The 21,286-nt window shown below is 41.3% G+C and overlaps 1 protein-coding gene across 2 annotated transcripts in view; it reads left to right on the top strand.

The window, feature by feature from the left end:
• Positions 1-14,563, top strand: part of LOC135243571 (sodium channel protein type 4 subunit alpha B-like) — a 30,342-nt gene extending 15,779 nt beyond the window's left edge. The window contains exons 15-25 of one of the 2 annotated variants that reach the window (XM_064315504.1): positions 1,764-2,096; positions 6,250-6,352; positions 6,991-7,145; positions 7,684-7,857; positions 8,706-8,807; positions 9,023-9,307; positions 10,152-10,205; positions 10,795-10,929; positions 11,335-11,430; positions 11,862-12,132; positions 12,316-14,563. In XM_064315504.1, the coding sequence (XP_064171574.1) occupies positions 1,764-2,096; positions 6,250-6,352; positions 6,991-7,145; positions 7,684-7,857; positions 8,706-8,807; positions 9,023-9,307; positions 10,152-10,205; positions 10,795-10,929; positions 11,335-11,430; positions 11,862-12,132; positions 12,316-13,556 (2,949 nt within the window). In that variant the 3' untranslated portion in view covers positions 13,557-14,563. Of the gene's footprint in view, positions 1-1,763; positions 2,097-6,249; positions 6,353-6,990; positions 7,146-7,683; positions 7,858-8,705; positions 8,808-9,022; positions 9,308-10,151; positions 10,206-10,794; positions 10,934-11,334; positions 11,431-11,861; positions 12,133-12,315 lie in introns of both variants that reach the window. The other variant, XM_064315505.1, reaches the window with a different exon arrangement.
• The last annotated feature ends 6,723 nt before the right edge of the window (positions 14,564-21,286 follow it).

Below are 21,286 nucleotides of genomic sequence, written 5' to 3'. Positions count from 1 at the left end.
TACCTGTACAGCTGCAAACTTGATGTAAATATAATTGTGATGATTCTGGCCAATGAACCCTTGAGAACAGAGAATGGAACATCTATAAAAATACAAAAAATGTATTTTGAAAATTCAGAACAAATCAGCCTATTGTGCAAAATATGGCAGAATTGAATTCTGACAGTGGTCACATAGCTGTACCTAAGCAGTCTTCAGGTTGGTTAAACTCGTCCTCACACTGCCATTGACAGCATCCACTCCTTCTCAAGCGTTGTGTCACCCTCACTGTATAATACATTTGCTGTGCCTAGCTTCAACTGCTTGAAATAGTTAAGCTGATTCTAACTTACTTTGATGTGCTAGAAGAAAAGAAGCTACCAGAAAAGAACCACTCAGGATTTCTGAGATGACGGATCCATCTGTATTGTTATGTTTAGCATTACAGAACAAGGCATACTGGTGTGTAGCATGAGGGTTTGTTATTTTTTGGCTCCAGCCAACTGTGTAACTGTAACTGCGATCTCCATCTAAAATGACCAATAGGAACCAAGAAATGGGCTAATGTGGATTCAGCACTAAAGATATCCCCTTTCGTCAATACCTGCACACAATATAATATTTATACGGCTTTGTTACAACAGAACCACACACATTTGATTGGGGTTTAGTGTATAATTTCTTAGGAGACTCAGGAAATGGACCAAGCGCCAACACTCTTTAAGTTTTATCGCTGTGCTACTGAGAGCTTTTTAACAGGTTGCATCGCAGTCTGGTACGGCCACTGTACTGTACAGGAGCATGAAGGCATGCAAAAGATTGTCAAGACTGCTTAGGCACTCGCAGGCCTTCACCTCCCATAACTTATACCAGTGGTCTTAACAGAACACAACACATTATCAGTGACTCCTCCCACCCATGATTTGTCTACTCATGCTACACTATGTGGCCAGAAATATGTGGACACCTGACATTCAACATTTCATCCAAAATTATGGGCATTAATATGGAGTTGGTCCACCATTTTCTGATAAAACAACCTCCACTCTTATGGGAAGGCTTTATACTACAGATTGGAGCATTGCTGAAGGGATTTGATTCCATTCAGCCAGAAGAGCATTAGTGCAATCAAGCACTGATTGGGCAATATGGCCTGGCTCGCAGACAGCTTCCCCAAACTATTGGGAAAGCACAGAATCATCTAGAATGCGATTGTATGTTGTAGCATTAAGATTTGCCGTTACTTGAACAAAGAGGCCTTGCCCAAATCATGAAAAACAGTCCCAAACCAGATACTTTTGGTGATATAGTGTATCAGCTAGAAGGTATCGCAGCATTCGGTCCAGAACCACACTTTTTAAGGACAATTTCTTTCCATAGGTCATCAAGATACTAAATACGAAATAGATTCTGACTGTTTGCTCTTTAAATTTATGAACTGTCATTAACTTTTGACTGTAACATGCACTGTTCATTTATTTTTCAACATTATGGTCTTTTTTATATTATTGTACTGTGCCTGTTTGTGTGCTGTGTTTTTTTGTTTTGTTTTTGTTTTGCAGAGAAGGGTGCTTTTGAGTAAGCATTTCATTGTTTAAAGCACCTGTGTGTTTAACATATGACAATAAACCCTGGCCTTTACCTTGACATAATTGAGAAGCTTGCTAATCCATGTCCTTTTTTCCACATGAGATTGAACTGAATGGAACCTAACTAAAGTGAAGGTTAGCAGAAATTGCAGGTGCCACGACCAATCTTAACACTGCACTGCCTCCTTCCCACAGGTGGTTAACCTGTTCATGGCCCTGCTGTGGAACTCTTTCCGCGGGAACTATCCGGCCATGTACAGCGAGGCCAGAAATATGGTGAACATGCAGATTGCCATGAAGAGGATCAGCAGGGGCTTCGCCTGGGTCAAAGCCTTCATCATCAGGCCAACGAATAGTCCGCTGGGAATGAAGCTGAAGGCGGGAAAGGATGGAGACAGAGACGAAGGCGACGCCAAGAAGGAAAACCTCGCCCTGGAGCATGTGGGCATCGACTGCTCCCTTGCCGTGCCCATTGCCAAGGCAGAGTTGGACTTGGATGATGAAAATGATACCGATGCACTCAAAAACGTAAGTAAATCGACAGATTTTCTTTCCAAAATATTTAATCTAGTTAAGTATCTAAATGAGTACTTGAGGTGTGGAGTACGGTACTGCTATTATACTCTTAAGTAAGGTGACCACAGATTGGCTCAGTAAATATCCAACTGAGCCTGAGCGACTACCATAAACATTCTTCTGTGCAAAAAGGTGAACTATTTCATGCTACTTAATCGCATTTTATGAATTTAATGTATGATGTGTGTAATATTAATGCATTGTTCAATAATTCAAAAGTATAGCCTATAATTGTTATTTAAATGTAGCACTTTGTAGCTTTGCAGCAAATTCCTTAGTTTTTGTTATTGTTGACAGCCCTGCATTGGCTGACTGGCTTGTTGTTGTCATCAAACATTTGAGCATGTCTTATTTTGACATGCTCTAATTATTTATCCTACTAGTGACCTTTACAAAACATCTGCACCTCATGAACTGACTTCACTTCTGTAGATTACATTTAAATATGTAATTATTCACTCATGTATGTTTTTCTGTACTCTATGTAATCCTGTTACATGGGGATGGGATGACAGTTTACAAATGTTACTATTTATGATTACTCCAAGGGGAATTTTACATTCATCTGGCACATATCAGCACACAGTAAATTTGAATGAGAATTTCCCATGCCCTTAGTGACAGGTATAGCCCATGGAGATAGTAATAACTTAAATTACGTACAATAAGATTGCAATCAAATAATATTCCACCATCAAACATAACACACGGCTAGGGCTTGACATTAACTTTTTGGCTCACCAGCACCCCCAAAAAAGTAATAAATTTAGGTCACTAGAGTAAATATAGGTAATTGGAGAACGTACATTTGTTTGGGTATAACATTGTATGCAACCTGAGTAAACTGTGTGTGTGTGAGTTTGAGTGTGAATGAGAGAGAGAGCGTGGAAAAATCCTTTTTTTTCAAAAGGTAGTCTTCACAAAATTATACACCATTACCCCTTTAACTTTTTTAACAAAACCAGTGTTTCAGGGTTGTTTAAATGACTAAATCTGCACATTGCACATCTTTACCATGTATATTCTCCAAGTGCTAGTGTTGAGAATGAAGATTACATCCACAATTTTAAATAATGTTGTTAAAATGTGCACAATTTTGCAATGCAAAAAATATCTGATAGCATTGAGAATTATGTGAATTTTGGCTAATTTAAAAATGTCAACATTGAAGCAGTGCAGATGATTTATTTTTTACTTTAAAAAATGCTTCATTTTTTGATTGCAATTAGGCTACAAAATAGCTGTATTGATGACTGATTTTTAAACTGCTAATAATAGTCATGTTTTAATAACTAAAAGATAAATTAAAGGACAAAGTTACAGAAATTAGCAGGCAATTAATCACAGAAAGCTTAACCAAATTAACAAAATCCGATTTCGATGCGTTTTTTAATATCCGATCAGGCGAAGCTGCATTAACTGACAGGTGTGGACGTGCACAAATCGGATATCGCTCGCATTGGGTTTGGATCTGACAAACCACTTGGCGAGGTGGTCTAGCACACATTGTGATCGGAATTGCTTGTAGTCTCGACATAATCAGGCATCGCAAAACGCTTTCACCGGAAAAACGTCATGAAATCACGCCCAAATGTGGTTGAACATATGCTTTCGTATATGGAAATTGACAAGCCAGTCGGCCCTACTTCGACTACTCAATAGTTTAAATATAATTAAAAAGAACACGATCTCATGAATACCGAAAGCCATTGGAATGTATTTTCCGTTTTTTATTTTTACATATTGCGCGGGATAATGAAATCCGAACTGAGATCTGATCAGAAGAGCTCGCATTGAACTGTCAAATGTGGACACAACTCAAATGTGGCCTGGTGTGATCGGATGTTCAAATTCCGATTCCAGAAGTCGCATGAAAAGACTAGTGTAACCGTAGCCAACCAGTCGCGACCCACAGTGTGTGCACCGCTGTTGTAGAAATGTAGCGGGAACTGTGTCAGCTCACACACTGTATGCAACCAGTTAAACTGAACACTGCAACAACCTACTTTCTTATTTTATTTTTGTGCGGTGTTAAATAAACTAGAGCCACTGAAATCATGGATGTCCTTATGTCTAAGTTTGTGCTCCTTTACCATTGGTTTCAGTGTTTGGTGCAGCATTCGTTGTAACTTCCGTGTTTTCCGATCACAGTGGCAGAATTTAACAATATCAAATATGACGCAAGTAGTATTAACATTACATTACAGGCATTTAGCAGACGCTCTTATCCAGAGCGACTTACACAACTTTTTACATAGCACTTTACATTGTATCCATTTATACAGCTGGATATATACTATATATACCTGCAATGCAGGTGAAGTACCTTGCTCAAGGGTACAACGGCAGTGTCCTTACCCGGGAATCGAACCTGCGACCTTTCGGTTACAAGCCCAGTTCCTTACCCACTGTGCCACACTCCGTACATAGTAGCAGTATGACGTGGTATAATTCCACAAAAATTCTTCTTTATTTTGCTATTCAGTGAGCAGTGTTATTCACTGGTGTGGTGGCATACCTTTCGGCTATTGTTAACTTTATCTTGTTGCTCTGATGGAATAGAAATTTTTGGTGTTGAAAGATACACTATATTGTCCAGTGTGTCATGCTTGGGGGGTGTAGTTGCTAGTGTTGTGTCGTTCGCAAACAATTCGTTCAAAAGAACGAATCTTTTGGGTGAACGAACTGAACTGAATCACTTCCTGAAACGATCCGTTCATTTCTCAGTCAGTTCAGCTGAGCTCTCAGTCAGTTGCGAGCGAACGTGAACTGGTCGTTCACTGACTGACTATCGTTCACAGACTATCAGTTCAGTGATTCGTTCACTGAACGTACTAGGGATGTGATGGTACACTGAACTGGCGGTACGGTTTGTATCACGATACAGAGCTCACGTTACGGTACAATCTCGTTCCCAGAGGGCGTGGCTTCGTTCCTCTTGCTGGTAGCGAATGCAAGGAGCGAGGAGTCTTTGGGGAGGAGAGTGGGTACGGTATGGAATAATGGATAATAATCGAACATCACGTTGTAATAATAATCGAACATCACTAGTATGTTGTTTATTTTCAATGACTTTTATTTTTATTTTTTACTCATGTCTCAAAGAAGTACTACTTTATAGATTACATTTTATGAGAAAACGATGTATCTACTTAGCCAACCTACATCAGATAGCACTTTCTCTTTCAAGCAGCCGTTAGAACAAGTCACGGTAAAGAAATCAGCATCCAGGGCTAAAACAACCCACTTTGGGAAAATTAGTCAAATAAAATGGCCATATCAAACACATTCTTTCAAACTAAATTGTTTAGAATAAAATTAAAATGAAAACATTTTATTAAAAATATGGAAAGAAAGTCCTTGGTTCTTTGGCTATTAGATATTCTTTGCGAAAATGCTCTGTCTACACTTTTTAAACTGGAAAACTAAATTAAATTAAAACAAAAGAATATGCTAATATATGAACCACGGTTCACCTGTTTTCATTTTTCAGATGTTTTCGGTACGATTTTTCCGTACACACTGGATTTTTTCACACCTCTTATCTTTATCCAACTAAATTCTCAGTTCACTGGCTTATCCTTCACGAACGACCGTTCTCAGTTCACTAGTTAGCAAGCTGAACTGAGCGTTTGGCCATGTTTCAGTTCAGTGAGTGGGACTACGCAGTCAGAGCTCCGGTCAAGCACTGAACGATTCGGTGAACGAATCTTTTGAACAAATCTTTTTAATAAACTGATTCTAATGATTCAGTACACTGAAAGGAACTGCTTTGCCCATCACTAGTAGTTGCAGATGAGACTGTAGGGAGGGGGTGCTTGTTAAATGGAAGACCTGCACGACAGTGGTGGCACTTAGAAACGCCATATTTGGCATAGTTGTTGTGTGTCATCCACTAGTAAAGCTAGAACACAGGGTTGGTTATTTTCGCTCATAGTTTGGTTGCAGGAGCACTGAATGTCTGAGCTGAGCAATCTCAGGACTGTGGCATCCTGGCCACTAGGGGGCTTGCACAAAGAGGTTAAGAGATGTGCACCAGTCTACATGGTTCTGCTGGGGTCAGCGGACAGAGACCTCTCTTATTGTCAGACTCACTCCTCAACAGGGGGATGCAGAGAAATCCCCACAGTGCAGTGCTGTGGACCGCAAACCAGAGGAGGTGGCCATTGCAACAGAAAAGGACGGTCCACAGGACTGCTTCACCAAAGGTACAGAATCAGGGCAATCTTTGGGCTCTCTGTAGACTCCCCATGAGATCTACTCTCTCTGTAAACTCCCCATTAGAGCTACTCTCTCTGTAAACTCCCCATCAGAGCTGCTCTTTATGTAAACTCCTCATTTCAGCTACTCTCTCTGAAACTCTCCATTAGAACTATTGGCTCTCTGTGGATTCTCCATTAGAACCATGGGCTCTCTGTGGATTCTCCATTAGAACTATGGGCTCTCTGTGAATTCTCCATTAGAACTATGGGCTCTCTGTGAATTCTCCGATAGAACTATGGGCTCTTTGTGAACTATCCAACTATTGGCCCTCTGTAAACTCCCATCAGGGCCATGGGATCTCTGAACTGGTGGGGGAAGTTTTACTATTTACAGTCAGACTCTTAAAACAGTGAAATAAAGGCTTGTGACTCAAGCTGTACGTTAGTGCACAAAAATAATCTACATATTCGATTGGGCATTCCAAATCGGGAGAAAAGAGAGAAAAGGCCTGTAATAAGTCAGTAGCATTTTTGGTGACAAAGCAGTTGATTGGTACTTCTTGTTTAAAATTTGGTGTGAGAGCTGTCAGGTAGCACCTTGCCTTCTTTACCATTGGAGATGGGGATCTGCGTCTCTTTTGCAGGATGCATCAGGCGTTGCCCGTGGCTGAAGGTGGACATCACGCAGGGCCGTGGGAAGATGTGGTGGAACTTCAGGAGGACGTGCTTCGCCATTGTGGAGCACAGCTGCTTCCAGGCTTTCATCACCTTTGTCATCCTGGTCAGCTGTGGAGCTCTGGTGAGTGGAGCTTGCATCCTCTCAAGCATCAGTATGGTGTAATATATACAGTAAAGTGGTGGTAATTTGTTTATTTGCCTATATATTGTATACATTTTTTTCAATATATTGATCATATGTATACACCTAGACAATAGTTGATCTTGTGCCCACTAACTCGGTTATGAAGTATGCAGCAATGTGGCTTCAAACAAACGATGCAGCCTCATTTGACCATATACACCACCCACTGGTGTCATACCTTATCGCCTTACAATGAATTCTTTCTGTTTGGTTATCCCTGGTTATATGTGGTTCTATATATTTTCAATAATAATTTTTTATAATATTCATTGATATTCATTGTATTTATTAAAACGACTTCTCTGTGTTGGGCTCTATAAAATTCTCTGTGGATATTTTATGAAATCAACATTGCTGAACATAATGTGATTAAGTCAATGGACATATAGTGTATGGTTATGTAGTCCCAAATCATGTAACATTAAACTACCTGTACCTGCTATTGTTTTTTCATTATTTGTTCATATTTTGGCAGGCTTTTGAGGATATGTACCTTGAGCAGCGTAAAGTTTTAAGCATCATCCTGGCATATGCTGAGCTAGTCTTCACTAGCGTGTTCATTCTTGAAATGCTCCTAAAATGGTTGGCATATGGTTTCAAGACCTACTTCACCAGTGCCTGGTGTTGGCTGGAATTCCTTATTGTAAATGTAAGTTAGTATTTATTAATTTTTAAAAAATGGAAAACATTGCTTTCTAATCAAAAAAGCTTTCCCTCTTACTGCTTTCCCTCCTACTGCATTTTTAGTGTAGAATCTAAATACTTTCTTAATTTTACAAGTCTCCAGATAATTTATATTTTGGTTATTATTATTATTATTATGATTATTACTATTATTAGAGTGACATATTCCTGGAACATAAATAAGTCTGAGGAATGTACTTTGTGTCATGTTTAGTCTTTGACAAATGGGTTTTGTGGGTTGTTGTTGTTTTTGTTTCTTTAAGATAATTTGTAATTTAGGAAATTATGGAAAAGCAACAGCAATTATCCAAGTCTCAACTGCAGTTCATGGAAAATCCTTTTATAGCATCAGATAATATTGAGCATTTCATTAATTTTGCATCTTCATGAACAAAAACTAATGACTTTTTGGACGTTTGCATACAACTTGACTGGTCGGTGTTATCCACGATATAAGTATCTTTCGAAATTTCACGTCTGGACCAACCATGTTGTTTCATATCCATGCATTTTGTGGATATTTTTTCGCCTGTGCCAGCTTCATTGCCCCATGTGGGATACATAAATGATTGCTGAATTTGACTTGAATATAAAGGATTATTGAAGTCAGCTCTTTGTATGGCTTGACAATGCAGTCTCCCATCTGTCAACACAAAAGCAGTTAGCATTACATTACATTACATTACAGGCATTTAGCAGACGCTCTTATCCAGAGCGACGTACAGCAAGTGCATCAGTTCAAAGTGCAGAGTAGCAGTAGGTGCCACAGTAATGCAATGCTTGAGTTGTAACAGCATTCAAATTGTGCCTCAGGTTTCTCTCCTAAGCATGATGGTTACTCTGGGCTTCCCCGTGTTTGGATCTGTCAATGTTTTGAGAGCTCTCAGGATCCCATCCAGAATTGAGGGGACGAGGGTGAGTGACTGTTCTACTGCATCCAGCAAGCACCATCTATTATCAGTATAGCAGCACTCAAGCTACAACTGTATACTGTATGCAGCTGTTAGGTCCTGGTGTTTCATGTTTGTGTATGTGTGTGTGCATACTTGTGTGTATATGCCTGTATATGCGTGTCTGTGTGCGTGTGCTTGTGTGGGTGCTTGTGTGTGTATATGTGTTGACCCCTACAGGTTGTGCTGAACACTCTTGTTGGGGCCATTCCCTCCCTCTTCAACGTTGTCCTGGCCTGCATCACTTTATGGCTCATCTTCAGTATCATGGGAGTCAACCTGTTTGCTGGGAAGTTCTACTCTTGCATGAACACCACCAGCGAGGAGATGTTCCACGCAAATGACATCAACAACCGCACAGAGTGCTCCAATTTAATCTTTGCGAACTTCACTGATGTAACTTGGGAGAATAGGATGGTGAACTTCGACAGCGTTCCCATGGGCTACCTCTCTCTCCTGCAAGTGGTAAGTTTGTCATGAATGATCCATTGGAGAGTAGCAGAATATGCAGAATCCTCCGTTTAATAACTCAGCCCTGCTACAGGTGGGTGGGCAAAGAGAGTTCTTGCATTTTCCTACTGAAGAAACATCCAGTCAGACTGGCAGATAATAAAGTTGGGGATTCACCCTCCCTGGGTCTCAGTAGACACGGTTCATCAGTATGCAGGCATGGAGATACCAGGCAGCTGCACATGGTGGTCCATGGCAGCATGGACTGTTCATCAGTGGTCATGGCGCATAGACTCATCGTGGTGCAGCAGTATGGCACTGTTTCATACGGTGGTGCCATGCGATATGGCACTGTCTACTGGGCCATGAGCAGACAAGGTGCAGGGCTGCACTACTAGTCTCAGTATGCCGCTATGAGTCAGGGTAGGCACGGTATCGTAGTGCCATGGGCAGCAGTATGGCACTGTTTCATACGGTGGTGCCATGGGCAGCAGTATGGCACTGTCTCATATAGTAGTGCCATGGCGGCAGACAATGGTGAGGGAACTGTTCATGTAACTGAGGTTTTCTTTGGTTGTTAAATCACTTTGGTTTTCTACATTGAATTCAATGGGCTGCAGGCTCTTTTGCCCTCAACATACACAGTAGGGAGAGTTTCCCGGTACTTCCTAGGCTTCACCACCTGACCCCTTCTACTCCCTCCCCTTTAATGTATGCTCTATGGCTAAATCAATATGTATAGGAGAGGCTGCCAGATCCCTAAAATGTAATTTAAATATAGTGGAGCAGAGGTTATCAGGTCTTCCTGTATGCATTGCTATTTGTGGGTTTTTTGTGTGTGTTTGTTTTTTTTGTTCAGGGAACGAATAAAGGCTGGTTGGACCTCATATATGCAGCAATGGATTCACGTTCAGTAAGGGATTCTTAATTACAATGATACTCATGTGTTCCTGTGTTTGGAATAATTATGTGATATAATCCATTTTTTTATGCAATATGTTTTTGTTGGATTGCATGCCCAGGGTTACAGGGAGGTGGGGGGGGGGGGTGTGGAGTCTATCCCAGCATGCAGTGGGCGAGAGGCAGGAATACACCCTGGACAGATCACCAATCCATCCAGGGCAACTCAACTGAAAATTTATTTATAAAACAAGATAAAATGGTTTCTTTGGAAAGCATAGTTTGGATAATTTACTTATTGTTTTTATTGGTGTGTACATGCAGTTTTCAGAATATGCACTGCTGATGAAATAAGAGTTGGTTTTAGAATCTCTATTATAAGAGATGCCTAAAAAAGTGACTTGGTCTCCAAACATTTAAAATCACCTATAACATCCATCACATTAGCTAAAATATTGCCTCAGAGTTGAATTTATCTGTCTTATGATATGTAGTTATGATAAGCACAGGATCTGGCAGGTGTGAATTTACAAAATAGACACAGTTTGGCTATTTACTCTTGTTTGAAACTGAGGTTGTCTTTGAACTTTTTGTTCATACAGGTCGAAGATCAGCCTGTGTATGAAGACAACCTCTACATGTACCTCTACTTTGTCTTCTTCATTTTTGGGTCCATCTTCACCTTATGTTTTTTCCTCGGTGCTTATATTGACTACTATAACCAGCAAAAAAAAAAGATAAGTATCAGCACATCTGGGACAGTCGATAATTCTCTAGAGCATTTAATCACAATTAAACCAGCATTATCAACAATGTGGGATGAGCCTAGCTGAATGCTTATTAATCCATACTCTGTTTATTGGAGAAATGTGATAACAGCAGTTTCAGCACCTGACTCCTGAACACCAGACTCTAGTAATTAGTCGCTCAACAAGATCACTGGCTGTTGAATGATGAGTGCTTTGTTAGGGTTGGAGTAAAATTCTACACTACAGTAGATCTGCAGGAACAGGGTTGGTTACCACTGCTGTATAGTTTGATGCAGATTGTCTATCTTTTGCTGCGTATAGCTCTGTGCCATTTTTTTTGAGTGTGCAGGTCGCCAGCATATGCACCAATAATAATAGTCTCTGACTCAATACTTAGGAGGGCAGGATCTCTTCATGACAGAGGGACAGAGAAAGTACTGGATGAAAGAACTGGACTCTAAAGAACAGAGGCCCATTCCCAGACCTCAGGTATCTAATGATGGTCCCAAGGCTTTGTGCAACTATTTTGCATTTTGCATAGGATCCATTTGTACAGCTGGATACACAGAATTATGGTTAAATGCCTTGCATAAGGGTACAACAACTGTGCTCCTACCTGGGATTCAAACCCGTAACCTTTAGGTTACCCCAATCAACTAAGAAATCCACAAGGAAAAACACTCTCAATCTCATTGATGTTCCACATAACCACAAATCGAAACCTTCAATTTGAAATCATTGAATGATAACTGTTATAAGGCACCAGTTAGCTGTGAGTTGTCTCCTTGTTCATCGCACATCTCTGTTGATTTTCCTAAAGTTGATGATCATACTTTCTCGGTCACAGCACTGACTACACTGTTTTTCTTTTGTATGTGTTCTGTTTGTGTTTATTTTTCATTTCTGGGTTCCACGTGAAGAACTGTCTCCAAGGCCTGGCATTTGACTTCGTCACAAAGCCATTCATTGAAATCTTCATGATGGTTCTGCTTTGCATCTATATGGTGATCTTGATGACGGAGACTGACAATCAAAGTCTGGAAATGGAGATTATCCAGTACTTTAGCACTCTGGTCTATGTCCTGATCTTAATCATCGAGTGTGCCCTCAAAATATTTGCACTCAGACAATATTTCTTCAACGTAGGATGGAATATTTTTGATTTTGTGGTGGTCATTCTCTCCATACTGAGTAAGCAGAAAATCTTGAGAAACCTTTTGCCAAATTGATTTTCACTGCATGACACTGCATGACTTAAAAGAATAACACAAACATAAACAAAAGGGCAGCAAAGTAACTCAAAAGTGCGTGATGGAGCTGCTAAAAGGTTTTAGAGTATTTGATATTTGAAAATGACTCTTCCTTTCTTTCAAGGTATTGTGCTGGCGGACCTCATAGAGAAGTACTTTGTGTCGCCTGCACTTTTCCGTATAATGAGAGCGGCCAGAATTGGCTGTATCCTGCGTCTCATCAGGGGATTCGAGGGCGTCAACAAGCTTCTAAGGGCTCTGATGATGTCACTTCCTGCCATCTTTAATTTTGTCCTGCTCCTCTTCATAAATATGTTCATCTTCTCCATCATCGGCATGTCACTGTTTGGTCATGTGAAGAAAATGCATGGAATCAATGACATGACAAACTTTGAGACATTCGGCAACAGCATGTTGTCCATGTTTCAGACCACAACATTAGCAGGCTGGGATGGACTTCTCCTTCCCATTCTGCACAGTGGGCCTCCAGACTGCGACCCTTATTTTGAGAATCCAGGCACTAGCGTGAGGGGAAACTGTGCCAGCCCCACCCTGGGCATCATCTTCTTCTGCAGCTACATCATAATTTCCCTTCTGATTGTGGTCAACATGTACATCGCCATCATCCTGGAGAACTTCAAAGTGACTACCAAGGAGAGTGCCGACCCGCTGTGCGAGGACGACTTTGAGATGTTCTACGAGACCTGGGAGAAGTTTGACCCGGATGCCACCCAGTATGTGGACTATAGCCAGCTGTCGGATTTCTGTGATGCATTGAAGGACCCTCTGAGGATCCCCAAGCCCAACACCATTAAGCTGATCACAATGGACCTACCCATAGCCCCCGGTGACAAGATCCACTGCCGGGACATCCTGATGGCTCTAACCACAGAGGTGCTGGGTGATTCGGGGGAGATGGACTCCCTAAAGACCAGCATAGAGGAGAAGTTCATGATGAAAAACCCTTCCAAGCTGGCCTACGAGCCCATCACCACCACCTTGAGGCGCAAACAGGAGGAGGTGGCCGCCAGCATCATCCAGCGAGCCTGCCGCAAGCACCTACCAAAGTTTTGTGAGAAGATGGCCAAGGCAAAGGAGGACAAGGAGCAGCCAGAGAAAGAGAGAATGACTGCCAAACCGATCAATTCCCTCTACGGCAGTCAGGCAGCTAAGGAGGACCTAGCGACCATGGAAGCCCAACCCTTAATGGGCTCTGTGGATAGCCAGCCTGAGGCAGACCCAAAGGACATTCAGTCCAGTGGAGCCCCAGTACACGTCATGACCAAGGTGATTCTGCGTTCTGCCACATCCTCCATCCCCCAACCCACCGTACCTGCAAGCAACTCGACAGACTCTGACATTTAAAACCAAAATCAAGAATAATGCATCTTGGTCTTCCAGTTAGAAGAGCTGTTGGCATCCTTGTCAAGACTGGTCATTCCTCCCAGCGCTGGATTTCCTTTGTTATGATTTGTGTAGTTAAGGAGAGGAGGAAGGCGCTAAGTCTCCACAGTATGGCTAACCCTCCGGAACAGGACAATCTGAAGTACTTGACAGGGATTTTAAATTTCCTGTAACAAATATAACAAAGCCAAAGATGTCAATAAAAAGTAGTGAAGCAGGGTTTATTTTTAAGAATGAATGAATGAAGACGATCCATTGATGTTGTGATGTATCTTTTTCTGAGGCAATCCGTTAAAGGCTGCTTTTTCTCTAGTTATCAGCCCCATTGGCAGGACCTTTTCCCGTAATGGATGTCTATATGTCTTTGTTTCCTCCAAAAGAGGATGCCAAATCGGGTGTAAATATCAGCACCTGTACCTTTCATAGAGACAGATGGTATTTCCATTTATTCAGCAATTTGAGTGATTTGCAGTACTGTATGAAAGGGGAAAACTAAAGCATAGCATATGTATGTGAACAACATTTTTCATAAAATGATTTTCATACCTTTCCTAATGAACTTATTAAAAGGCACAATGGTTAGTTATGTCCATTTAAGAAATATAACAAAAATGCTCCTCAAAATATTTCTTTAAATATTTAGTGGGTTTTCTTAAAAATGTAATTGTCATCACAAAGTTCTATACATTCCATATGTATGTATAAATTCAGGTTACTGATTATTGTCACTGTAATGTAATGTGTCACACTGTTCGATTAGACACTGTACGTTTCAGTGTATGATATGATGCACATATAATGTCATACAAAAAACATTTATCTCAAATAAAAACAAGCATTCCTGTAAGAATTAATTAGCAATTTTCATAAAATAGTCATGCCTAAACAAAATAAGCCTGCTTGCATTTTATGTACTTTGTATGCATATATATGTTTATATAATTATCTTGCATATAAATCATGTAATATTCTTTCTTTATTACAAACAGGATCTTAAGGAAGCTTGTGACTAAAATGTTGCAGCTCTCAATCTCAGGAGGGGTTTAACCTGGAGTGCTTCAGTAAAATATCCAGCTGTAGAAATGGATTGTATGTAAAAAAAGTGTAATTTGCTCTGTTACTGCTAATTGCCAAAATGTAATGCATCTTCTAAATATGGTCAAGAAATTTACTCAAGGTTTTTTCAGAAATTATCTATTTAGGTCATATATTAACATAAGGGGTTAACTTAAAAATCACCTTATAGGCCATTGCTATGATGCCATGACTTATGCAGCCCTTGTTCTGAAGTGGCAAAGGCCCAAGCCAGGACAGTTTCTCTACAGAGACCCAGAGATCCCAGCTGCTAAATGACTGCATTTCAACAGATCTGCTCTCCGGGCCTTTAAAAAAAACAGAGTAACACTGCCAGGGTGCTTCTGAGAGGTCCAGAAAGTCAGGCTGACCACTGCACCAGGAATGTACTCAGATTTTCCAAAGCATCTTTGCGCTAAAAAACAACAAAAAGTGCTAAACAAAAATGTCACACTCCCTGGGAGGGAGATGCAGCAGTGCCGGGGAAAACCATTGATTGCCGCATGGAGAGTGAGAGAGCGCACCCACTCAAAAACAAAATAAATTTAACTTTCATCACGCTTCCCCCTTATGGGTTCCAGGCAAAACCAATAAACTAAAACAACAAGCTAAAATAACAAAGACAAAAGACAGTTAAACAGAGCGACAACTATTTCAGTTCCCCGCTCTGTAGCTCGTTTCGACCAGCCGACCAGCTCCTCCTACTTTTCAGTGGCGGTTCACTTTTCCCATCTTGTTAAAAGAAACAAAACTGAAATTAAACACAACTCAAATAAAGAAACGCTCTCGGTGTGAGCTCCCGGTCTCAGCCCCAAACTGTGGAGAGCAGCACACCTTTAAGCACCTGGGCTGATTAGCTAATGCAACCCAGGTGCGCGTGCTCCCTCCACCAGCAGGCACAGCCGAGACCAATCCGCTGCTTGAATCATTCAGTAACATTGATGAAAAAACCTGCATTCTAAAAAAAATTGCCTATTGTAAATAAATCCAAATAAATGTTACGTTAGGCACACTGCATTACACAGTTTTTACTAAACAGTTTTTACTGTTTTAAACTCCATCAGCAATCTTATATTCCCCATTGGTGCAGATGTTTTAAAAGTAACTCATTCTGTGGCTGCATTCCTCATGGCTGCATGCAAGTAACGTAAAATCATGTGCAAATATTCCCAAGATTCAAAAATTAATAAATAAATAAATATTCTGGGAAATCCAAAAACCTCAATCACTGGGGATGCTCTGGCATTTACAAGAACATTTTTCGTATAATGTCAGCAGCCCAAATCAAGACTTTGATTAATTTGGAGTGCTTCTCAGAATTCTTGAAAATGCTTCATGGACTCACATCAATATGCTCCTTGGAGGGAGAGGTCAGATTCATACTTACAATCATGCCAGAATGGGAACAAAGCCCCTGGCTCCATGTAACAAGGGGGTGGGGGAGCCTTGTTTACGGGAACGAGCTTGCCCTCATTTTTCTCATGAATACAGGGACAGATCAACAGCGCTCTTCTTTCTCTCCCCTCTGTTTCGGAGATTGCTTCACGCAATTCCCATTCCTCAGCCAGATGGCTGGCTAATAGCTATGAGTCACTGGGGATGTTAGGGACGGACAGTACAAAACTAGTTTAGTTTAGTTCCCGGAATTGCATTCAGACTGGATTTATGTCAGCTTGTTAGCACACTGCTGCTCTACAACCTGACAACCTAACTTGAAACAAACTATTTGGTAGATAATGAAGAATTCAGAGACATGACAGAAACTCAAATCAGCAGAAGTTGTTTTCATAAGAAAAAATGATGAAATAACTTAACCACATGCGTTCAACAGCCTTAATTAAGCAGGGGATTGGCTGTAGCAAAAATCAGCATACACAGGGGTCCCCGGTGCTCGGTTCTAGAGAGTATATAGCTCTGTTTTAAGCCAGAACAACCCAAGGGCCTTGTTACCACAGATGGGCTGGTCACACCTTGTTTAATTCTGTGCTCATTTATTGCCTTTCTCAGGCTCACTAAGGTCCAGAATCTACGGAAGAAGAAACCGATGAACCCAATGGAAAAACACCACATACACTCTATGTTCTCTGCACACTGCCTTGCCGAGTGCGACAAATGACGAGTCCATAGGCTGCCCTCTCATCCCCCTAAGTTATGAATGCCACTACCCCGGGATGGCAGAGTGACGCCAGGTGACCACAGGTGACACTGTCAGGATGATGGCAAAGTCCGGGTCCACTCCGGACAAACGGAAGAGGTTCTGGCTCAACGTTCACGCTTTCCCACGATATGAGACGAGCGCTGACATCGTTCTTTTACCTCATCTTACTCATTCGTTTAGCAGATGTTGTAACTGTGGCATTTCGTGGCAACATCCTAGAAAAGTAGCAGACCTGGGTAAAATACAGATATTAATGAAACGTGAAAGAATGAGTCATCAACCTGTCCATCAACATAAAAGAATGAGTCAACAATCTGTCCATCAACATGAAGGAATGAGTCATCAACCCATCTATCAACATGAAAGAATGAGTCATCAACCTGTCTATCAACATGGAAGAATGAGTCATCAACCTGCCCATCATCAATAAACAATAAGTCATCAACCCGTCCATCAACATGGAAGAATGAGCCATTATCCTTTTCATCAATGGTTCCAGAATTTTGCTTTTTCTCACCAAAAAAAATAGGTCTGGCACACTGTAAGTTCAAATATGAAATCTAACATAAATAAAAACACCTGTGTGTGTATTGTGTATAACAAGTAATGTTTAATGTGACTGGTGTGGATATGCATCATATGATATGTGCTAAGTTGCTTAGCTGCATTTAAAAAAAAAAAAAAAGGATTTTACTCGTAACCTTATTATCACCTCAAGCTCCTCTCATTGCCCACCAGTCTGTCCGGAAGGACAGTGTGGGAACGGCTGCTTTACAGAAGTCAACACGGGTGCTTTGGCAGGCACATATGTTGTGGCATAAGGCTCTACATGACTATCACAGGAGCAAAGCATGCTGAGAAATGACAACACAAGTGCAGTGAGTGTCCCAGCTGGGCGGTGGGCAGAAGCAGGAAAGAGCGTGAAGATGCGTCTCGGCTGGTTTATGGTAAGGCAGTCGGTTTGGAGACCGGAGGGGGGGGGGGTTAATGGGATAGGCTCGGGGGGGGGCAGCATGCACACCCGTGGATCTGTGGACACGCAGCTGCTGCAGGCAATCAGGGCCCAGGGCGTCGGGTTACAGCCACGAGATGACTCTGCTCATTCCTGCCCACCCCCCCCTCACCCCGCCACTCACCCCCCTGCCCAGGCCATAACCCAGACTCTACCCCTTCACAACGTACCGATAAACAGGCCCTGGCCTTACAAGCTCAGTGGTTCTCCGCTTTCTATATAACACCTAGCCGCTCTTCTGCCTAGCCATGCCTGCTAGCTCCATTACCGCCCCCCCCCACCCTTGGAAAGCAGCCCAGCACTAACATACGCCCCCCCCGCCCCCCCCAAATTCCCCCAGCTCCATCCCTCCAACATGTCTCTTTCAGTTTATCTTTCACTTGTCCTGCCAGGGATGTCTTTTGCAATCTTCCCACAACTATTAGGCTTCACTCGTACCATTCTGGTTAGGCAGTTCCCTGACACAGCCCCTCCCCCACCCCCCCACATCTCCCAAGAGGTGTTCTCCATTTTCTGAGCCCCGCCCCCCCCCCCCCCCCCACCATCGATTCTACATTTCAGTAAAACCTTTGCTCTTTTGAATATACCAAACCTTTCCACAGCCAATCAAAAGCCACCAACAGCCCGGGAGGACAATCAGAGATCCCACTGAACAGACGTGTGCCGAATTCGGCTGACGAAAAGTGGCCCCCCTTCAGCAGAAGCGGCCCTCAAAGGGCTCGATGAGGACCCCATGAGGCGTGGGGCCCAGTGTTTTAGGATTAAGTGCATCATTGGGCTTTGCTGACTTGTTAACATGCTCCACCGTGCTCTTGCTGTAATGACTGCAACATGTTATGTGACATGGAATTCAGGGTTGCAGACACAGGTGGGGAGAGCGGTAGGGGGGAGCGGGGGGGGGGGGGGGCGGCGGGGGGGGGCTGGGGGGTGGGAGGGTGAAATATGAGGAAATGAAACAAGCACCCTGAGACCCTTACTTATGCTACCGGTCAAACATTTTAGTACACATTACTTCTGTTTTTGTACTAGTGAAATTTAAACAGTTTACCTTCTCTATATAACCTCAAATGGCCAAAGTAAGTAAACAGTCAGTTATAAAATGGTCTTTTACTTCACAGGACAGAGACATAAATTTGGCTAAATAAACTTTAAAAATTATTTAAAATTGCCAAACATGAGATAAAAAATCGAGCTAGTTTGGGAAGAACTAGGCAGAAAGGTCAAGGAGAAGAACCCACAAGTGCAGCACATCTGTGGGAACTTAGCACTGTTAGGCATGAACTTCAGAACAGTCAGATGACTGTCCTTGTAGAAAAAATGTCATGAATATGCTCGGCAGTTATTTCTGCAAGAGGTGGCTATTTTGATTAATTAAAAATTTAGATAATTTTTTGGCAAAACCAAAAGTGATGTTTTTCATCTCTGATTGTTTGAAAATTGTGGGTTTACTAAAACTTTTGACTGGTAGTGTAAATGAAAGTTGGAATCCACATACAAACCAGCAGTGAGTTAATACAGAGCCTTCTGTATGCAAACAACAATTAATATTTCATATTTTAACATTTCCATAGCCTGTATTTTAACGCCATATGTTACTGTATTTAACTGAACAAAACTTAATTGAGTTTTGTGGTCAATTATTTTTTATTTTTTATTTTTTTGGTTCAGGCATTTTTTTGGCCACTTTTTGAATGCAGCCTTGGTCTATAGCTAGGACAGGCCATCAGGTTTCCTTGATGAGGCCACTATGAAAGCCTTGCAAGGTAAGCTTAGCATGTCCACACTTCATAAATCCATCTGGTCCACGGCCACAATTAGACTGAAAGGATTAGAAAGAGTGGTTGTGATGTAACGAAAGTCGTCTCTGCACAGACGTCAAGCCCATCAGTTGCTTGGCTTGAGTAACAACGCTGGCCTCCTACCTAAGAGCAGAGAGGTTTCCATTAGAACCAAGGACACAACTAAAACTTATCTTTGTATCACAGTGATTCCAGTTATTCCAATTAGAAGAAAAGTCAACAAGTTACAAAGTAAGATACACATTAAACACAGACCTGGATTCAGTCAACATTCATCCTCAACTTTGTCTCCTAATTCAAAGCGAATATTGGTTTTTAGTTTGAAAACACACAAGTTCAGCAATCACCAATATTAACTTTCAAAACTTACGATAACACAGCGAAATTCAATGACAAAGCAAGGTTCAGACCTAACAATATCTCCCACTTGAATATTGAAAAACAAGATTGGGGAGTTGGTATTCAGCCGTATCGTGTCATCCCCAGTACCTAAATTTTGTATTCCAGATTCGTGACCTTGAAATGGATGGCCCATTGTGCTGACACAGATCGGGGGGGGGGGGGGGGGGGCTTGAGCAACAAGGGTTTAGTGGCACAGCTCACATTAACACTTTATGGCCTAAGATCCCAAATATGTGATTAGAAAGTTCTGAACTGTACATTCAAATGCTCATGTCACAATCACTACTGGCAATTGAAAGCAATGGCGTTCTAGAACACTGACACTGTAGAATGTTTTTGAAAAAACATTCCAAGAAATATGCTCTTCAAAGGGTTAATTGTACAACATAGCAAAAGCCTTCTTGAAACGATCTGCTGTTTTAAACAAAGAGAAATCCATTTAACATACAATTAGACCGAAGAAGCAAAAAATGAATAACAAACTCTGGCAAAGTGCAGTCAAAACAACAAATCCCCATAAAAAAATCTAGACTCATGACTCTAGATTCAATTCTAAGATTTGACAATAACTATTGATATAAACTTCAGAAGTCAGTTTAGAAGAACAGTTCTGAAGTCTGCAAATTAACTGACAAACACAAATTATTTTAACAAGAATACAGCACTGCAATTGCACGAGAAAGCCACAATAAAATTTCACAAAAAATCACTACTAATATTGCATAAGAAAATAGCACTGAAAATGCACAAGAAAACAAAACTGAAATTGCAGTGTGAGGAGTTCTGAGAAAGTGGCAAGAAAATATTTCCAAATATTGTGCAAAAAGCAAAACAATGCTTATCCGTTCCAACAATCTCTGTCAATACAGAAAGATGTTCATGTCGCTAAGTTTGCACTAAGTGCATAATCAAGCAATGACAAAGGACACTGTAAAAAAAACTGACCATGATTAAATTAAACCACAAAGCGAAGTTTAAACCTTACATTTTAATTTAATTTAAGTTAATCTGTTTTAATGTATATTTCATTTTTTATAAGCCTACGCCTACAAACCGTTTCAACATTATGAGTTTATCATAATAATAACCACACTGAATACAGCAGATGACAGTGCGGGGACTTTTCCCGAATCACTTCCGCTTTTTCAATCATCATAAAGAGGCAATTGAATAGGGGTGTAATGGGACCAGAAAAGACTCTACTACATTGGCCTCCCACCTATCTGATGACTACACACACAAACAT

The sequence above is a fragment of the Anguilla rostrata genome, chromosome 17 (genome assembly GCF_018555375.3).
Source record: "Anguilla rostrata isolate EN2019 chromosome 17, ASM1855537v3, whole genome shotgun sequence".
Taxonomy (NCBI): Eukaryota; Metazoa; Chordata; class Actinopteri; order Anguilliformes; family Anguillidae; genus Anguilla; species Anguilla rostrata.
The sequence above is the reverse complement of the archived record's forward strand: the minus strand, read 5'-3'. Positions and strand labels throughout refer to the sequence as shown.